The following is a 15,527-nucleotide window of genomic DNA, read 5'->3' as shown; positions in this document are numbered from 1 at the left end:
CACGCAAGGCCTGGTGGACAAGTAGTCAGAGGTGTGGTTTTTGTTCTAAGGATAAATAGAAGCCAAAGGATTTTAAGAAGGGGAAATGGGCTCTAAGACATATTTTTAAATAGAAACAGAGAGAGTGATCTCAGGCTCTTGCAGTGACTCAGGTGATAACCGATGGTGGATAGGACCAGGGTACTATCGACGGAGATGGTGTGAAGCTGTTTAATATGTTAAATAAAAACTCTGGAGCCAATTGCACTTGCTGGCAGGTTGGACACTGTGCTGTGTTAGGAAAGAGAATAGAAGATGAGTCCTAGACATGGGTTCCGAGCCCCCAGGAGAACGGTGAGGGTCCGTGAAGAAGCAGAGAAGGGACTGGTTTATTCAGAAGAGGAATCAACGTGCAGAGGGAGAAAGACTTGCTCGGTGTGGGTCCAGAGGGAAGTACAGGCCGGGCTCAGCATCAGAAAGGGCTTCAGGAACATTCGGCGTCTGCTGGGGGACCCTCGCTCTGCAGAGTAGCAGAGGTGACCCCTTATGCGTGGATATCTGGCTACACAGATGCTGAGGTTTCCCAGCCCTAAAATTCATAGCTCATTTTGGCAAGTCAAGATAAAGCTCCCAGCAGGGCCCTGAGGGTCCCCAAACTCTGCACACAGGACCGTTAGCCACATCTGGCTGTTGGCGTTTGGAGTCTTAGTTCAATAAAGCGACTTGCCTGTCCCACTATTAAAAAAAAAAAAAAAGCATTGGTGGCACGTTGCTTCCACATCCCAGCCACACAGAAGCACGGCCAGTGAACTTTAGCGTGTGCAGATACGTGCGCCAAGACCTGCTGAATAACTTTGTTAAACAAACACACACAACCTGGGGTTTTTTCTTTCCAATTTAAATTTCACGGGAGCTGCTTGTGTACTATTTGTCTCCCTTTCCGCCGGCTGGGACGGGCATTGCTCTAACATCTGTCTCGTGGTCATGTTTTATGGGGTGTTTGAGGATCGTGCACCTGACGTGACACTGGAATCTGGGGACGTGGCTGTCTTCAGATGCCAAATGAACTCGGATAGAAATCACTCTCCGTGCGTGTGTTTACAGCTGGGAACTTGGAGCCGAGAGGCGCTCCCTGGACACAGCTGTCCTGACTCTCAGCTCTTACTCAGTTCTCAAGTGTTCTCCTGGTCCCACTCTGCACAGCACCACGTGCAGGGGGGTGAATTCCTCAGGCAGCACCATCGAAGAGCTGGGAGGCGCCAGCCACAGGCTTTGTTGTGGCTTCTGTTTTATCTGAATTTAAAACTGGATCCTTCTCCAGCCAGTCTTTTTTCCCCACCACGATGGATGGATGGATGGATGGATGGATGGAAGGATGGATAGATGTGTACAGTGACGCTTGATTTCATGGTCAAAGAATTCAAACAATAGAGAAATACATAAAGTCCCAAAATCTTACTACCCTTCCCTAAAGTAACGACACTAAAGATTGAACTGTGTGTTTCAGATTTAACACGTATTTACATAGAAATAAATGTATATAAACATATGCATTGAAGGTTTGTTTTCTATAAAAGGAGAATCACATATCGTTCATGAGTTTTCATCCCAACTCTGTGTCTAGAAGAGCCTTCCGTTTTAACACAAGCAGTAACCTCATTCTTTTTAACCATTGGAGGTGCTTAATTTACACACTCCTTACAATTAGACATTTGGGGTTATTTCCCCTGCTTCTGCTACTATAAATTGTGTGTGTGTTGTCTGTGTGTGTGTGTGTGTGTTCTAACTGGAATGATTTGAATTCAATTTTAAGAGACTGTCTTGAGCTATAATTAGTGTGGCCCAGTCCCAGGCGGGAGTATTTCTGTAACATAGATTCGTAGAAGAGGAATTACTGAGCCCTCAGGTGTGTGTACCTTAAACCTTGATCCACCCAGCTGGACCAGCTTACAGTCTTACTAACAGCACCTGGATATTCCCGTTCCCCAGACCCTCACCAGTACCAAACTTTACCCATGTTTTCAGTATTTGGTGATCTCATTACTTAATGTATGTGCCGTGATTACTCAGTTACTCATGAGCGTGAGTACCTAGAGGGGGGATTCATAGGTCAGGAGCGGCCGATTCTTATCTCTTGCCTGTTTTTACATTGGGCTGTTTCTCTTTTCCACAGTTTCCCAGCATATTTGTCTAGTACGGACTCTAATCTTTTGTGATGAACATAAGATCCTCTCTGTCTCCTATGTTTGTTTATGGTGTTTTCTGTGGGTTTTAATTTTTAATTATCATTCTGGATGGAATCAAATACCTCTGTTTCTCCACAGCACCTACGCTGAGGTTTCACTCAGGAAGGTTTCCCTACCCTGAGCTTCAAACTCATCTCCTGTCTCTATTAATACTTTCACAGTTTTTTAATGTTTAGAGCATTAATCCATCTGTCATGCAGTCATTGTGGGATATAAGGGATCATCCCATCTCTTTAATAACTTATCTATTCTCCACTGATTTTTAATGCCCCCTTGAATCAGCTCTTAAACTCCCACATATGCACGGGTGGGTTTCTGGAGTGTGTTCTCTTCCACTGATCTATTTATCTATTCTGTGCTAATTACCTACTGTTTTACTACCGTAATTTTATAGTATGTTTCACTATCTAGTAGGTCAAATTCTCTCTCATTCTTCTTTTTCAAAGTTGTCTTCCCGTGCATTTTTCTCCCATGTAAACTTCAGAATAAGCATGTCAAGTTTTTTTTTTAACAAACATTTGGAATTTGGGGATTATATTGGATTTTTAGATTAATTAAGAAAGAGCATCATACTTTTGGCACTCTTCTCTGGCTTTTAAAAATGACATCCTGTCAGAAATCTAAATGTAAAAATTGAATCAACAGGTTTTTTAAAACCTGGAAGAAAATATGGCTGAATTATTTTATAACCAGGTACAGGGAAGGCTTTCTACCTGTGATTCAAAATCCAAATGCAATAAAAGATTGATGTAATTTGAATATATAAATAAACGTTTGCATAAGAAAAGTCAAAAGGCAAGCAACAAACAGAAAATATATGCAACACAAATTGTGAATAAAGGACTAATATTAAAATGTAAATCATAATAATACTTCAGTGTTGCAGAGACAGTTAAGTGGTATGCTGGGTATCAATAATAATTGTTAAGGTTCTATTGTATGTATTATTAATTATAATTATATAATGTATATAAGATATATAACAAACATTAATGATCCTCTGAGATTCAGCTACCAGGTCAGACCGCCTGTGTGGAAGTGCATTTGTAGCGGGAGGGCTGTGATTAAATTCTGGGGCACTGGCTTGAGCTGTAACTAAGATAAGCTATTTTTTTTCTTTTATTCATAAAAGAAACCCATTTTTTCTGCTTTGTATCTCACAACCATCACAGCTTTCCATGTCCTATCGCTCATCACCCTGACTTCTTAAGGTCCTTCGAATATACAGTAATTGTTCACCCTCTGGATAATAACAGGAATCAAGAAGTTAACCTTAATTTGTCCGTCAGTCAGCACCGACAATCCACTGCACATCTCTCTCATTCCAACAGCAGCAGAAGGGTCGGAAGCAGCCCACCGTCCAGCATTAAGACTAAAGGGCCTGCCTGGAGCCGGCTGCAGGCACAGCTGTGTTGGCCTCTTCCCCTGCACCTGTGGCTTATTCCGGGCCAGGGCACTTCATGGGATTTTCATAAAATAATAGAGTTATTTATACTCTGCCTTGTACCAAAGAGTACTTGCTGTAGCTGAGATTAGAGTTTGGATCTCCCACATCGTGACGTTCTGCCGTGAAGGGCATGCCCTGTGTGTGCTACATCTAATGGGATACGTGACGACTGAGCATCTGAGATGTGGTGGTGTGACTGAGGAACTGAATCATGTATGTTACTTTACTTCATTTTAAACAGGCACATGTGCCATATGGACCATGCTGCCCAGGACCACTGACGATTTTAAACATGATCTGTGTATCTGTGATGAGTGTGTCGTCTTACCATGTGCTGGCCACTGTCAGTGCTAACCTGCTTCTCTTCCTCTAGACTCACTCACTCAGCACAAGGTCTGGGCCTCAGAGAACCGCCCGCTGCTGCCGTGAAGGAGACGCCGATCAACCCACGGCTGCTGCTAACAGCCCGCCCCGTCGTCCTCGGACGCTCAAGTGAGGCGAGGGGTGGACGCGGGAAGGATGCCCTTCTATACCGTCACGTTTGCCGCCTGTGGGTGTTGTGGTTTTCACGTGAAGAAAGCTCCTTCGTGCGGCTTTCTGATGCCTGAGTGTGTGTCTCAGAGAAGCACTGACCCGCCCTGTTGGGCCTTTTCTATTAAAGCCAGTCTGTGTGTCCTAGTGATCATAACTGAGAGGCCCCAGAACCTTTGTCATTGAAGTGCCATACTGTTAAATAAAGGATGGAAATTACATTGTTTTATTACCGAGAACAAGGAGCCCCCTGAGTTTCTACGTTTCTTTATTAACGTATCATCTACTAGGTATGAAGGATGTTGGTCCGTTGTCACCTTATGTACCTGAGATTCTTCTCAAAATAATCATGAGGACAGGCGTGAGGAGCTGCAATTAATGATAATTAGTGCCATCAAAGGAGCCCCGCTTGTGCAAGCTTAGTTTCTGGTGAGGAGAGCATCACCCACAAGAGACCAGGGCCTCTGCAGGCTGCCAGGACGCTCGCCATCCCCTGCCGGAAACGGGCATTCGGGCCAAATCGTACACACGCTGGCTGGTCACCTTGTGTAGGAGAGAGATGCTAAACCCCAGTAAGGCTGGAGGTGCCAGTTAAGACTCCCTCGTGGTACTGTTCCCTCCGCATTGTTTATCTGTCACTCATCTCAGCTGCTCTTTCTACCTCAAATAAATGTCAAGTCCCTCAGCAAATACGAGGGATCAACTTCTAGAATAACCCTCCGAGAAGGGCAGTAACGATGCACATGGGAATAATGAAGGGTTTTCTCTTGGTGTTAATATAACGTGTACCCCAAGTCCCCTCGTAATACTCCTGCCTCAACAACGTTGAGCCTCAGCGCAGCTCGGCAGGCCGGGGGCCTTCCTCCCACCTTGTAAATCCCGTGTCACTACACCCACTGCCTCCTGGGCTTGGCCACTTTGAGGCTCAGGTATCAATACTATGGCAGAGCTCCCATCGCACCAGAAGTTCCCGAGGCGGCTGACAAAATTGTGCGGACTCCCGGTGGAGACGAGCCACAAAGAACTCCATCCCACGGCCACATCAGCCACAGAGTGCCACCCAGGTCACGTGTCCACCCAGGCCTGCATCCTCACAGCTAAGATTCCTGACGCCAGCCTGGCAGGAGCCACTGAAGATTCTCTCTCTAAAAGCTAATCTCTTATGAGGACACATTTGTGCCTGGCTTTAAGCATTTTCTATGTGGTACCTCATTTAATCCTGCCAACAATCCTAAAAGTTAGTTACTAGAGGTTTGCAACCCCTTACCCAAAACACATAGGGCTAAAAGTGTCTCAGAATTCTGAACTTTTTTTTTTTTTTTTAAATTTTGAAAGGTATGTGGCTCTCACCGCTTCTATTCAACATTATATCAGAGATTCTACTGAGAGAAGAACGCCAGGAAAGGAATTAAGGGCATACAGACTGGAAATGAAGAAGTAAAACTATTCTCAGATCACATGATACTATAGGTAGAAAATTATAAGGAATTAAAGAAAAAAGTAGATTAAGCATGTTTATCAAGATTACAGAATACAAAATCTATATACAAAGCTAACTGAATTGTATTTCTATATACTATCAATAAACAATTCAAAAATGGAATTAAGAATACAATTCCATTTACAATATCATGTAAAAATAAACTAAATAGGAATAAATTTAACAAAAGAAGTATAAGATCTGTCTACTTAACAAAACATTTCTGAGATAAATTAAAGTTCTAAATAAATGGAGAAATATACCAAGTTTATGGATTAGAAGACTCAATATCGATAAGATGGCTATTTTCCTCAAATTGATCTACAAATTCAATGTAATCATCAAAATACCAGGTAGATTTTTTTATAGACTTTGAAAAGCTGATGCTACAATGTATATGAAAATGCAAAGAACCCCTAGTAGAAAATAGTAATTTCTTTAGAAAAAGAACAAAGTTGGGGGATTTATACTACCTGATTTCAAAACTTATTGGCATAAAGGTAGACTACAGATCAAGGGAAGAGAATAGAGACTCTAGGTATAAATCCTCATATTTATGGTCAAGTTGATTTCAACAAAGGTGCCAAGTCAATTCAATGCAGTAGGATAAAACAAAACAAAACAAAACAAAAAAGCACACTTACATCCTTACCACACTTACGTCCTTACCTCACTCACAAAAAGAAAATGCACATGGATCCCTACCTCACACCATACACAGAAACTCAAATGGACCAGAAACCTAACTTAGGGTTTCTCAACCTCAGCACTATTGGCATTTTTGGACCAGATAATTCTGTGCTGCAGTGGCTGTCCTGGGCATCATACTATGTTTAGCACCATCGCTGGCCTCTATTAGATGCCATTAGCACACCTCACCCAGTTGCGACAGTCCAGACTGTCTTCAGATATCCCCAGATTTCCCCTGGAGAAGAGAACCGTTCCCAGCTGAGAACCACTGACCTAAAATTATAAAATGTCTAGAAGAAAACATAGCAAGAAATCTTTCTGAAAGGTCAGGCAAAGATTTTTTTAGGTAGGGCACTAAAGGCACAGTTCATAAAAACATAAATTGGACCTCAAAGTTTTAAAAAGTTTTGCTGTTCAAAAGAAACCATTAAGAAAATTAAAAGACAAGTCAGAGACTAGGAAAAATATTTGTGAAGCATATAGCTGATGAACTGTATCCAGACTATGTAAAGAACTTCTATTCATTCACAAGAAGATAAAGAATGGGCAAAAGACATTTCACACAAACACATATAGAAATGATTAATAAGCACATGAAAAGATGCTCAACATGATTAGTCATTAGAGAAACGCAAAGTAAAAGCACAAGGAGACGCTACTACGCACCCTCGGGAACGGCTGCAGCCAACAGTTCTGACAATACAAGAGTTGACCAGCACGTGGAGAATCTAGGACTCCCATGCACTGCTGGTGTGGCTGCATCATTTTGCAGTTTGGTTTAAAAACTAAGCATACACTTGCCATATGACGCAGCAACTTCACTCCTAGGTATGTACCCAAGAGAAATGAAAATGTGCCTGCACAAGGACTTGTATGCAAATGTTCACAGCAACATTATTCACACCAGCCAAAAGCTAGAAGCAATCCGTCAACTGATAAATGGATACACAAAATGTGCTATATCCATACCATGGATTGCTACTCAGCAATAAAAAGGAGCAAACAACTGATACAGGCAACAACCTGGACCAACCCCAAGAACACGGTAGTTGAAAGAAGCCAGACTCAAAAGACTACATATTGTATGATTCCATTTAGATAAAATTTCTAGAGAAGATAAAATTATAGAGACAAAAAAACAGATCACTGGTTTCCTGCTGCTGGGGGTAGAAGTGGGAATAGACAGCAGACATTTTGGAGTGATGGAAATATTCTAAAACTCGATTGTGATTTTAGTTGTAAAACTGTATACATTTACTAAAATCGTTGAACAAGTACACTTGCCATGGGTAAATTTTTATGGTGCATGAATTATACACCAATAAATTTATTAAAAAAAAAAAAACAAACTATGTGGCAACCTTGGAGCTGTGCCTCTCGGATCCCACTTTAAGAAAGAATCTTCTAGGACTTCCCTGGCGGCGCAGTGGTTAAGAATCCGCCTGCCAATGCAGGGGATGTGGGTTCGAGCCCTGGTCCGGGAAGATCCCACATGCCGCGGAGCAACTAAGCCCGTGCGCCACAACTACTGAGCCTGCGCTCTAGAGCCCGCAAGCCACAACTACAGAACCCATGAGCCTAGAGCCCGTGCTCTGCAGCAAGAGAAGCCACCACAATGAGAAGCCCGCGCACCGCAATGAAGAGTAGCCCCCGTTGGCCACAACTAGAGAAAAGCCCACATGCAGCAACAAAGACTCAGTGCAGCCAAAGATAAATAAATAAATTTTTTTTAAAAAGAAAGAATCTTCTGCTCAGCTGGAATGAATACAGTTAGCTGACGGCTGTTAGTGCCTTAAAGATCCACCTCAGCTTTCAAGCCGAGGCCACTCTCTTCCTGGGCAGTCATCCCCGGGCAAGGATCAGGCCCAGCGGGCATCAGGGGCCTGGCTAATTCTGCTAATATAAGACCCCTAACAGGCACCCGGGCTCCAGAACCTCCGTCCCCACCTGCAGTGTCTGAGGCCTCTCCGCCACCCTCTCTTCCTTCTCCTGTCCTGTCACAGCTGCGTCCGCAAGCGCTCCTTATGAATCCCGCTTCCTCCCATTTGTATTTTTCTCGGGAGTTACCCCCAGCAAACCTCTTGCTCTCTTAACTCCCATCAGTGTCAGCTACCTGAGGCCCCCCCGCCCCCGCCAGCAAGGATTGTGATGCATGTGACCCCCCCCCCCAGGCACTCGGGCAGCAGCCTGCAGCCTCATATTTCTTCCATGACACATACCACACTGAGTGGAATACAGAAAGCTATTGATCGTCTCGTGTGTTCAGGTCAGATTTTGCCTCTAATTCAAAAAAACCTCTATTTTACTGCCTTTGGATTTGGGAATTGTGGATTAGGGACTGTGGGACTTGTATTCTTATCTATGGATACTCTGCTTTCTGGCGATATTACACCAGTGGATGGAAGGACTGGGGTTTGAACACGGAGTCCCTACATGGCACTGCAAGCTCGTCAGGCTTAACTGCAGCTCTGAGAATGTCCAATGGACTGGTAATGACGGATTTTTTAAATGTTTCCTAATGCCTACCACGTGCAGGTAACTACCCTTATAAAACACAGGTCCTCAAACTCAATCAACGTGTTTCCAAGAAGCTGTAATTAGCGGCTGTTTTCAGCCTTTGTTAAATGGCAAAACCCGTTACGTGAGGTTGCATGAAAGTTGCAATAGATACAGCAGGTGGCAACAGAACTGCTCCGGTTAAAGAGTGGGGAGGGAAGAGAGGGTTCCAGATCCTTGCCCAAAGATCCATTCCTTCCTCCCCATGGGACCACCGCCGCAGTGCCTCTGTGGATACTTATGCGATCATCTCAAAACCACTACATCTGGTCCAACCCTCCACTTCACTTGCAGAGAAGCTGACACCTATCAACATCATTCAACTAATGAGCAGTAATCTACAAAAACCATCTAAAATCAGAATTCCCCACGCACGATGGCACAAACTGAAATTGTCTGTGAGTAAGGGACAGCCTTGATCAAACTCAGAAAACTGCTTTGAAAGGCAAACAACACTGAAAAGTAGAGTCACAAATGAGACTTCATTTGATGTCAGTTAAAGCTGCTTTGTGTCATGCCGGCCACTCCCATTATCCTGTACACCCAGTGCCACATTTTTTAATAAAACATTTTTCACCATGCGTTACGTTAAATACTATTATCCTCTCAGGTGTTTAGAAGTGCCATTTAGGGCATTAAAAGATTTAATTTCTAGATAGTTACTTACAATCATGCCACCTTGTAATTGTGTTTGAAAAGCGTATGAGAAAATTCTGAGCTGACTTCTCGAACTTTAATGTGAATTCGAATCATCTGGGGATATTGTTAAAGGTAGATTCTGATTCAGTAGATCTGGGTGGGGCCCAAAACGCTGCATTTGTAAAAAGCTGCCAGATGATGTCATGGAAGCTGCTTGAATTGCAAGGATTTGGAATACTCAGAGGGATAACTTTACATACCATTTAGTTCTGTACAGGAATTAATGATTTGGAGATTTGAATGCCTTTTTTTAAACCAAATTGCTGCTTCTAGCCGTGTGTTGCAAACACGTTGTAAAATTCGATCAAGGTATTTCTTTGAAAATGCTTAGGGCAGTGGCTCTCAACCCTGACAGAACATCAGAATCACCTGAGGGGGTTTAAAAATACACAAACACCAAGGATTCTGATTTAACTTGTCTGGGCATCCATATATTTGGGGGGGGGGTGGTATTTGTCTGTTTAGTTCTGTGCAGTTTTTTGTTTTGTTTAATTTTTGAATTTTATTTATTTTTTTATACAGCAGGTTCTTATTAGTCATCAGTTTTATACACATCAGTGTATACATGTCAATCCCAATTCATCACACCACCATCCCCACCCCCCCACGGTTTTCCCCCCTTGGTGTCCATACGTTTGTTCTCTACATCTGTGTCTCAACTTCTGCCCTGCACACCGGTTTTATCACGTGTGAGGTTCACATATCAACCACCACAGTGAAGATAGAGACCACCTCCATCACAATGATCCCTCGTGACCACATTCCCCTTTGTAACCACACCTACTTACCCCACTTCCTTAACTCCTGGCAACCAGTAATCTGTTTTCCATTTCTATAACTTTGTCCTTTCAAGAATGTTATGTAAATGGAATGGAATGTTGTGTAAATGGAATCATACAATATGTATCCTTTGGCATTGGCTTTTATCCCTCAGCAAAATTCTCTGATAACTCATCTAGGCTGTGTGTATCAATAGTTGGTAACTTTTTATTGTTGAGCAGTACCCCATGGCATGTTTACTTAACTACTAAACTATCCCAAGTTTACTTAACTATTCACCCCTTGAAGAGGGTGAAGACATGCCCCAGGCCAGTGTGATGTTCATGTATCAACTTGACTGGATCATGTGATGCCCAGATATTTGGTCAAACGTCATTCTGGGTGTGTCCATGAGGACGTTCCTGGGTGAAATTAACACTTGCATGGGTAGACTGAGTAAAGCAGGTTGCCCTCCCCACTGTGGGTGGGCCTCATCCAATCAGTTGAAGGCCTGGCTAGAACAAAAAGGCTGAACCTCCTTAATAAGGCGGATCTCCTCCTGCCTGACTGCCTTGAACTGAGACATCCATCTATTCCTGCCTTTGGACTCAAACTGAAACATCGTCTCTTCTTGGGTCTTGAGCCTGCAGGCGTTCAGACTGGAGCTCACACCACCAGCTCCCCTGGGTCTACAGCCTGCCAAATGTGGATCTGAGACTCTCCAGCCTCCAGCAGCACACAAGCCAATTCCTTACAATAAATGTCTCCTATTGGTTCTGTGTCTGTGGAGGACCTTGACTAATACACTCAGTGTGTGACACAAAGTAGGTATTTGAATATTCGCCGAACCTGGATTTGAATCCACAGGAAGTTGACAAGCCCTTCAAGTCTTTGAAGGAAGTATGGTGGTATATTGTGGTGGATGATTTAGGAGTCTAAGCAGCTTGGCGGGGTGGGATGGAGGGTCAAGTGTTGACGGGGCGGGTGGGGGAGCAGAGCCCAGTCTGTCATCTCCCTCCACCAAGGACGGTTCCTGGAGCAGGATGAACACTGGGGCCTACACTCTGACCCGGGTGAAGCCGTCAGGCACAGGGTTCACCAGCCCAGAGAGAATCCATGGAGTATCATGGAACCTCTTGGTAAAACTGGGTTCTAGTCTTCACCTACCACTTGGTAGAACCAGGGCAGGTTGACTTAAGAATCCTGGGAGTCAGGGAAGTTATGTGTAAAGTGGTGATGATTCTGCACTTACTGCACATGTCATAATAATACAGGGGTCTTTGTAAGGATCAGAAGAAGGTGTGAAAGGTCTTCATAAGCCACCAGGCACTATGAAAATGTAACCTATGACTATTCTTGTTCTAACAGAAACACAGGAGCTGGTTTGCATTAATCATGAGGAAACAAAAATCAGAACAAATTGATGAGGTGTCTGAGAATAAACCACTGGCAGAGTTTCTCAGAGCACTGAGAGGGACCTTCTGGCCCAGGGTCACCAGCAATGCCAACTCCTGAGCCACTTCAGAGGACCAAATCAGGACCCCTGGGAGGAGTGACTATTTAAACCTAAAGTTTGAAATCTCTCAGCTCTGCTCTTTAAAGGGAATGCAATAACATCCAGTGCTCCTGGATGTGGTCAGGCCAGTGAGGGTGAAACCAATATTCTATGCTGATCTTTGGGAAGGAAAGGAAAACAAGGGTATTTACTGTGAAGCATTAAAAAATTAGATCCAAAGCATGAAACTAAAGCAAAATGTGTAAATATCCACCTCTCCATGAAATAGCTCTATTTTACAAAATGTGTCATTCTGTATTGTGAGGAGGATCAATGTAGGTTGATAACTAAAATAAATAGCAAGCTTATCTCTCCTTCTATGTTTATATTTAAAGCCACTATTTTATTTCATGTAACAAGTGGTGACTTAATTGCAGATACAGTGAAAAAATGATCATAAACATTTTTGTGTTCTCGTCATTACTTCCTTACACATAACCTTTCCCTTAGTTAGAGAGAATCATATTGAGGAGAATAGGCTTTATTTAGCAAGAATGCAAGGAAAACAGATAATGGCCAAGTTTTTGACTTCCAAAATATTGGGGAAGAAATAGAATAGGCTTAATAACCTAAAAACACTTCTGCTGCAACATATCTAGAAAACTAAAGAAAAATATTACAAACTTCTTTATAAATGTATTGTAGAACCCCTAAAAAAGAAAGGAAATTCCAAGTGGGTGGGAATCAGAAAGGAGCCATAACCTGAGAACCACCTGAGTCTGAGGGCTGAAGGCTGCTGCCCGGGAACGGGAGGGGGGGGGGGGGGCGGGGAGTGGGCTCTGGGAAGCAGGGGCTTGTGTATAACGGAAAACAGGGTCAGCAGATGAGGTTATGGGCCTGTGTTAGTGAGTGGTATTGGAGTGGAGACCCTCCAGGTAAAACTGAAATTCTGTCCAGTACACACTCAGTGAAGGAGACTAGGAAAAAATTCTATACTAGTTGACAAGCTAGACTATCTGGCTTGGAGTTCCAATCAAGGAGAAAAAAAATCATTCCTTTCATACCATGTTTTATGAACTAAAATTAGAAAAGCAATGACATGAGTATAAAAACTGTACTTATAAGTTCGAAAACATACTTATAATTAATTGATACAGAAAAGAAAGCATAATGGAAATAAATAAGATAATATTTAGACCTGAAGTAAAAACTCCTTGCTTCAGCTAAAGCAAGATTTAGAGGGAAATATATAGCTCTAATTGCTTACATTAGTAAAGAAAAAACTCACTACAAACTAATTAGCTAAATATTCAACAAAAGAGGTTGGGAAAAGAACTATATAGTAAATTAAAGAAGCGACAGCAAGGAAATAATAAAGCTAATAGAAATTAACAAAATAAAAATAAAGAAATGAAAGAATTCATCCAACAAAAGGTGATTCTTTGGAAACACTGATAAAATAGGTAAATTTCTGAAAGCCTAATCAAGCTAATTAACATCATAAAAACATAAGAAGGCAGTGTGAAACTCACCAGTAATGTTATATCGTCAAAGATTCTGTAATATGATAATGGTGGTGTGTAATTCACTTAAAACTCCACTTTAGGTTTTAAAAAAATGTAGCAAAAATAACCATAACTACAATAATCTGTTATTAGTTATACAATATAAAAATACATAAATTGAATCATCAATAACCTAAAATGTGAGGTGGGGAAAGGTAAAAATGTAAAGCATAAGAACTCCATTTAGGTTAAGCTGTTATTAGTTTAAAATAGGGTGTTATAATTTTAAGATATTTTATGTAAGCCTCATGGTCACCATAAGGGAAAAACCTGTAGTAATTACGGAAAAACATAATAAAGAAGACAAAGCATAGTGATACCACAAGACATCAAAACACACACAAAAAGACAGCAGGATAGGATTCAAGGAAGAATGGGTCTACAAAACAACCAGAAAAGAAGACCAAAATGGCAAGAGTAAGTCTTTAGGTATCAGTAGTTACTTTAAATATAAACAGATGATATTTTCCAACCAAAGGTATAAAATAGCTGGAAGGATAAAGAGAACAAGATCCAACAATACGCTGCCTACAAGAAATTCACTTTAGTGTTAAGACATACATAAACTGAGAACAAAGGGCTGGGAAAAGATATTTCAAGCACATGGTAACCAAACAAAAGCAGAGGTAACTATACTTATGCCAGATAAAATAGACTTTAAATTTAAAATGGTAAAAAAAGCCAAATAAAGTCAGTATATAATGATAAAGGAGCCAATATATCAGGAAGATATAACAATTTTAAGTATTAATGCATCCAACATCAGAGCACCTAAATACATAAAGCAAAAACTAACATAGCCAAAAGGAGAAATAAACAGCAATATAATAATGGTTGGGGACTTTAATATCCCATTCTTTACAATGGATAGAGTATCCAGACAGAGAATCAGTAAGAAAACAGCAGACTTAAGCAACACTTATGAAGGTAATAGACATATACTGAACATTCTATCTGACAACAGCAGAATACATGTTCTTCTGACATGCACATGAAACATTTTCTAGAACAGGCCATGTATTAGGTCACAAAACAAGTCTTAGCAAATTCAAGAAGATTGAAATTAGTCAAGTATCTTCTCTGACCAAAATGGTATAAAACTAGAAATCAATAAGAGGAAAAGTGAACATTTTACAAATACATGGAGAGTAAACAATACTCTTCTGAACAATCAATGAATCAGAGAAGAAATTAAAGGAGAAATAAAGTATCTTGAGACAAACAAAAATGTAAACATAACATACCAAAACTTATGGGATGCAGCAAAAGCTGTTCTAAGAAGGAAGTTTATAGCAATAAATGCCTACATTAAGAAGAAATATCCCAAATAAACAATGTAAATCTATGCCTTAAGCAACAAGAAAAAGAACAACAAACTGAGACCATAGTTAGCAGAAGGAAAGAAATAATAAAGATTAGAGCAGACATAAATGAAACAGAACAGGAAAACAACAGAAAAGATTAACCAAGATAAGAATTGGTTCTTTGAAAAGATAAACAAAATTGACAAATCTTTAGGTAGACTAACCAAAGGAAAAAGAGAGAGGAGCCAAATCAATAACTTATAAATGAAAAATAGACATTACAAATGATACCACAAAATTACAAAGATCATAATAGGCTACTATGGACAACTATACACCAACAAACCGGACAACTTAGAAGAAATGGAAAAATTCTTAGAAACATACAAACCACCAAGACTGAAGTGGGAAGAAATAGAAAGTCTGAATAGACCAATTATTAGTAAGGAGATTGAATCAGGAATCAAAAATGTCCCAACAAAGAAAAGTCCAGGACCAGATGGCTTCACTGGTGAATTTTACAAACATTTGAAGAATTAACATCAATCTTTCTCAAACTCTTTCAAAACATCAAAGAGGAGGAAATCCTTTAAACTCATTTTATGAAGCCAGCACTAGCCTGATACTACAACCACGTAAGGACACTACCAGAAAAGAAAACCATAGGCTAATATCCCTCATGAATATAGATGCAAAAGTTCTGCAAACTGAATTCATTAGCACATTAAAAGGATCATTTACCATGACCAAGTGGGCTTTATCCCTCATGTGTAAGG

The 15,527-nt window shown here is 41.2% G+C and overlaps 1 protein-coding gene across 5 annotated transcripts in view; it reads left to right on the top strand.

Moving 5' to 3' along the window:
* Positions 1-4,407, top strand: part of MCPH1 (microcephalin 1) — a 228,312-nt gene extending 223,905 nt beyond the window's left edge. For 3 of the 5 annotated variants that reach the window (XM_068532031.1, XM_068532036.1, XM_068532035.1), the window contains exon 12: positions 4,046-4,407. In XM_068532031.1, coding sequence (XP_068388132.1) covers positions 4,046-4,280 — 235 coding nt within the window. In that variant the 3' untranslated portion in view covers positions 4,281-4,407. Of the gene's footprint in view, positions 1-3,397; positions 3,465-4,045 lie in introns of those variants that run through there. The other 2 variants (XM_068532032.1, XM_068532033.1) reach the window with 2 other exon arrangements.
* Positions 4,408-15,527: the final 11,120 nt, after the last annotated feature.

The sequence above is a fragment of the Eschrichtius robustus genome, chromosome 21 (genome assembly GCF_028021215.1).
Source record: "Eschrichtius robustus isolate mEscRob2 chromosome 21, mEscRob2.pri, whole genome shotgun sequence".
NCBI lineage: Eukaryota > Metazoa > Chordata > Mammalia > Artiodactyla > Eschrichtiidae > Eschrichtius > Eschrichtius robustus.
This window is presented reverse-complemented; position numbering and strand designations above follow the sequence as displayed.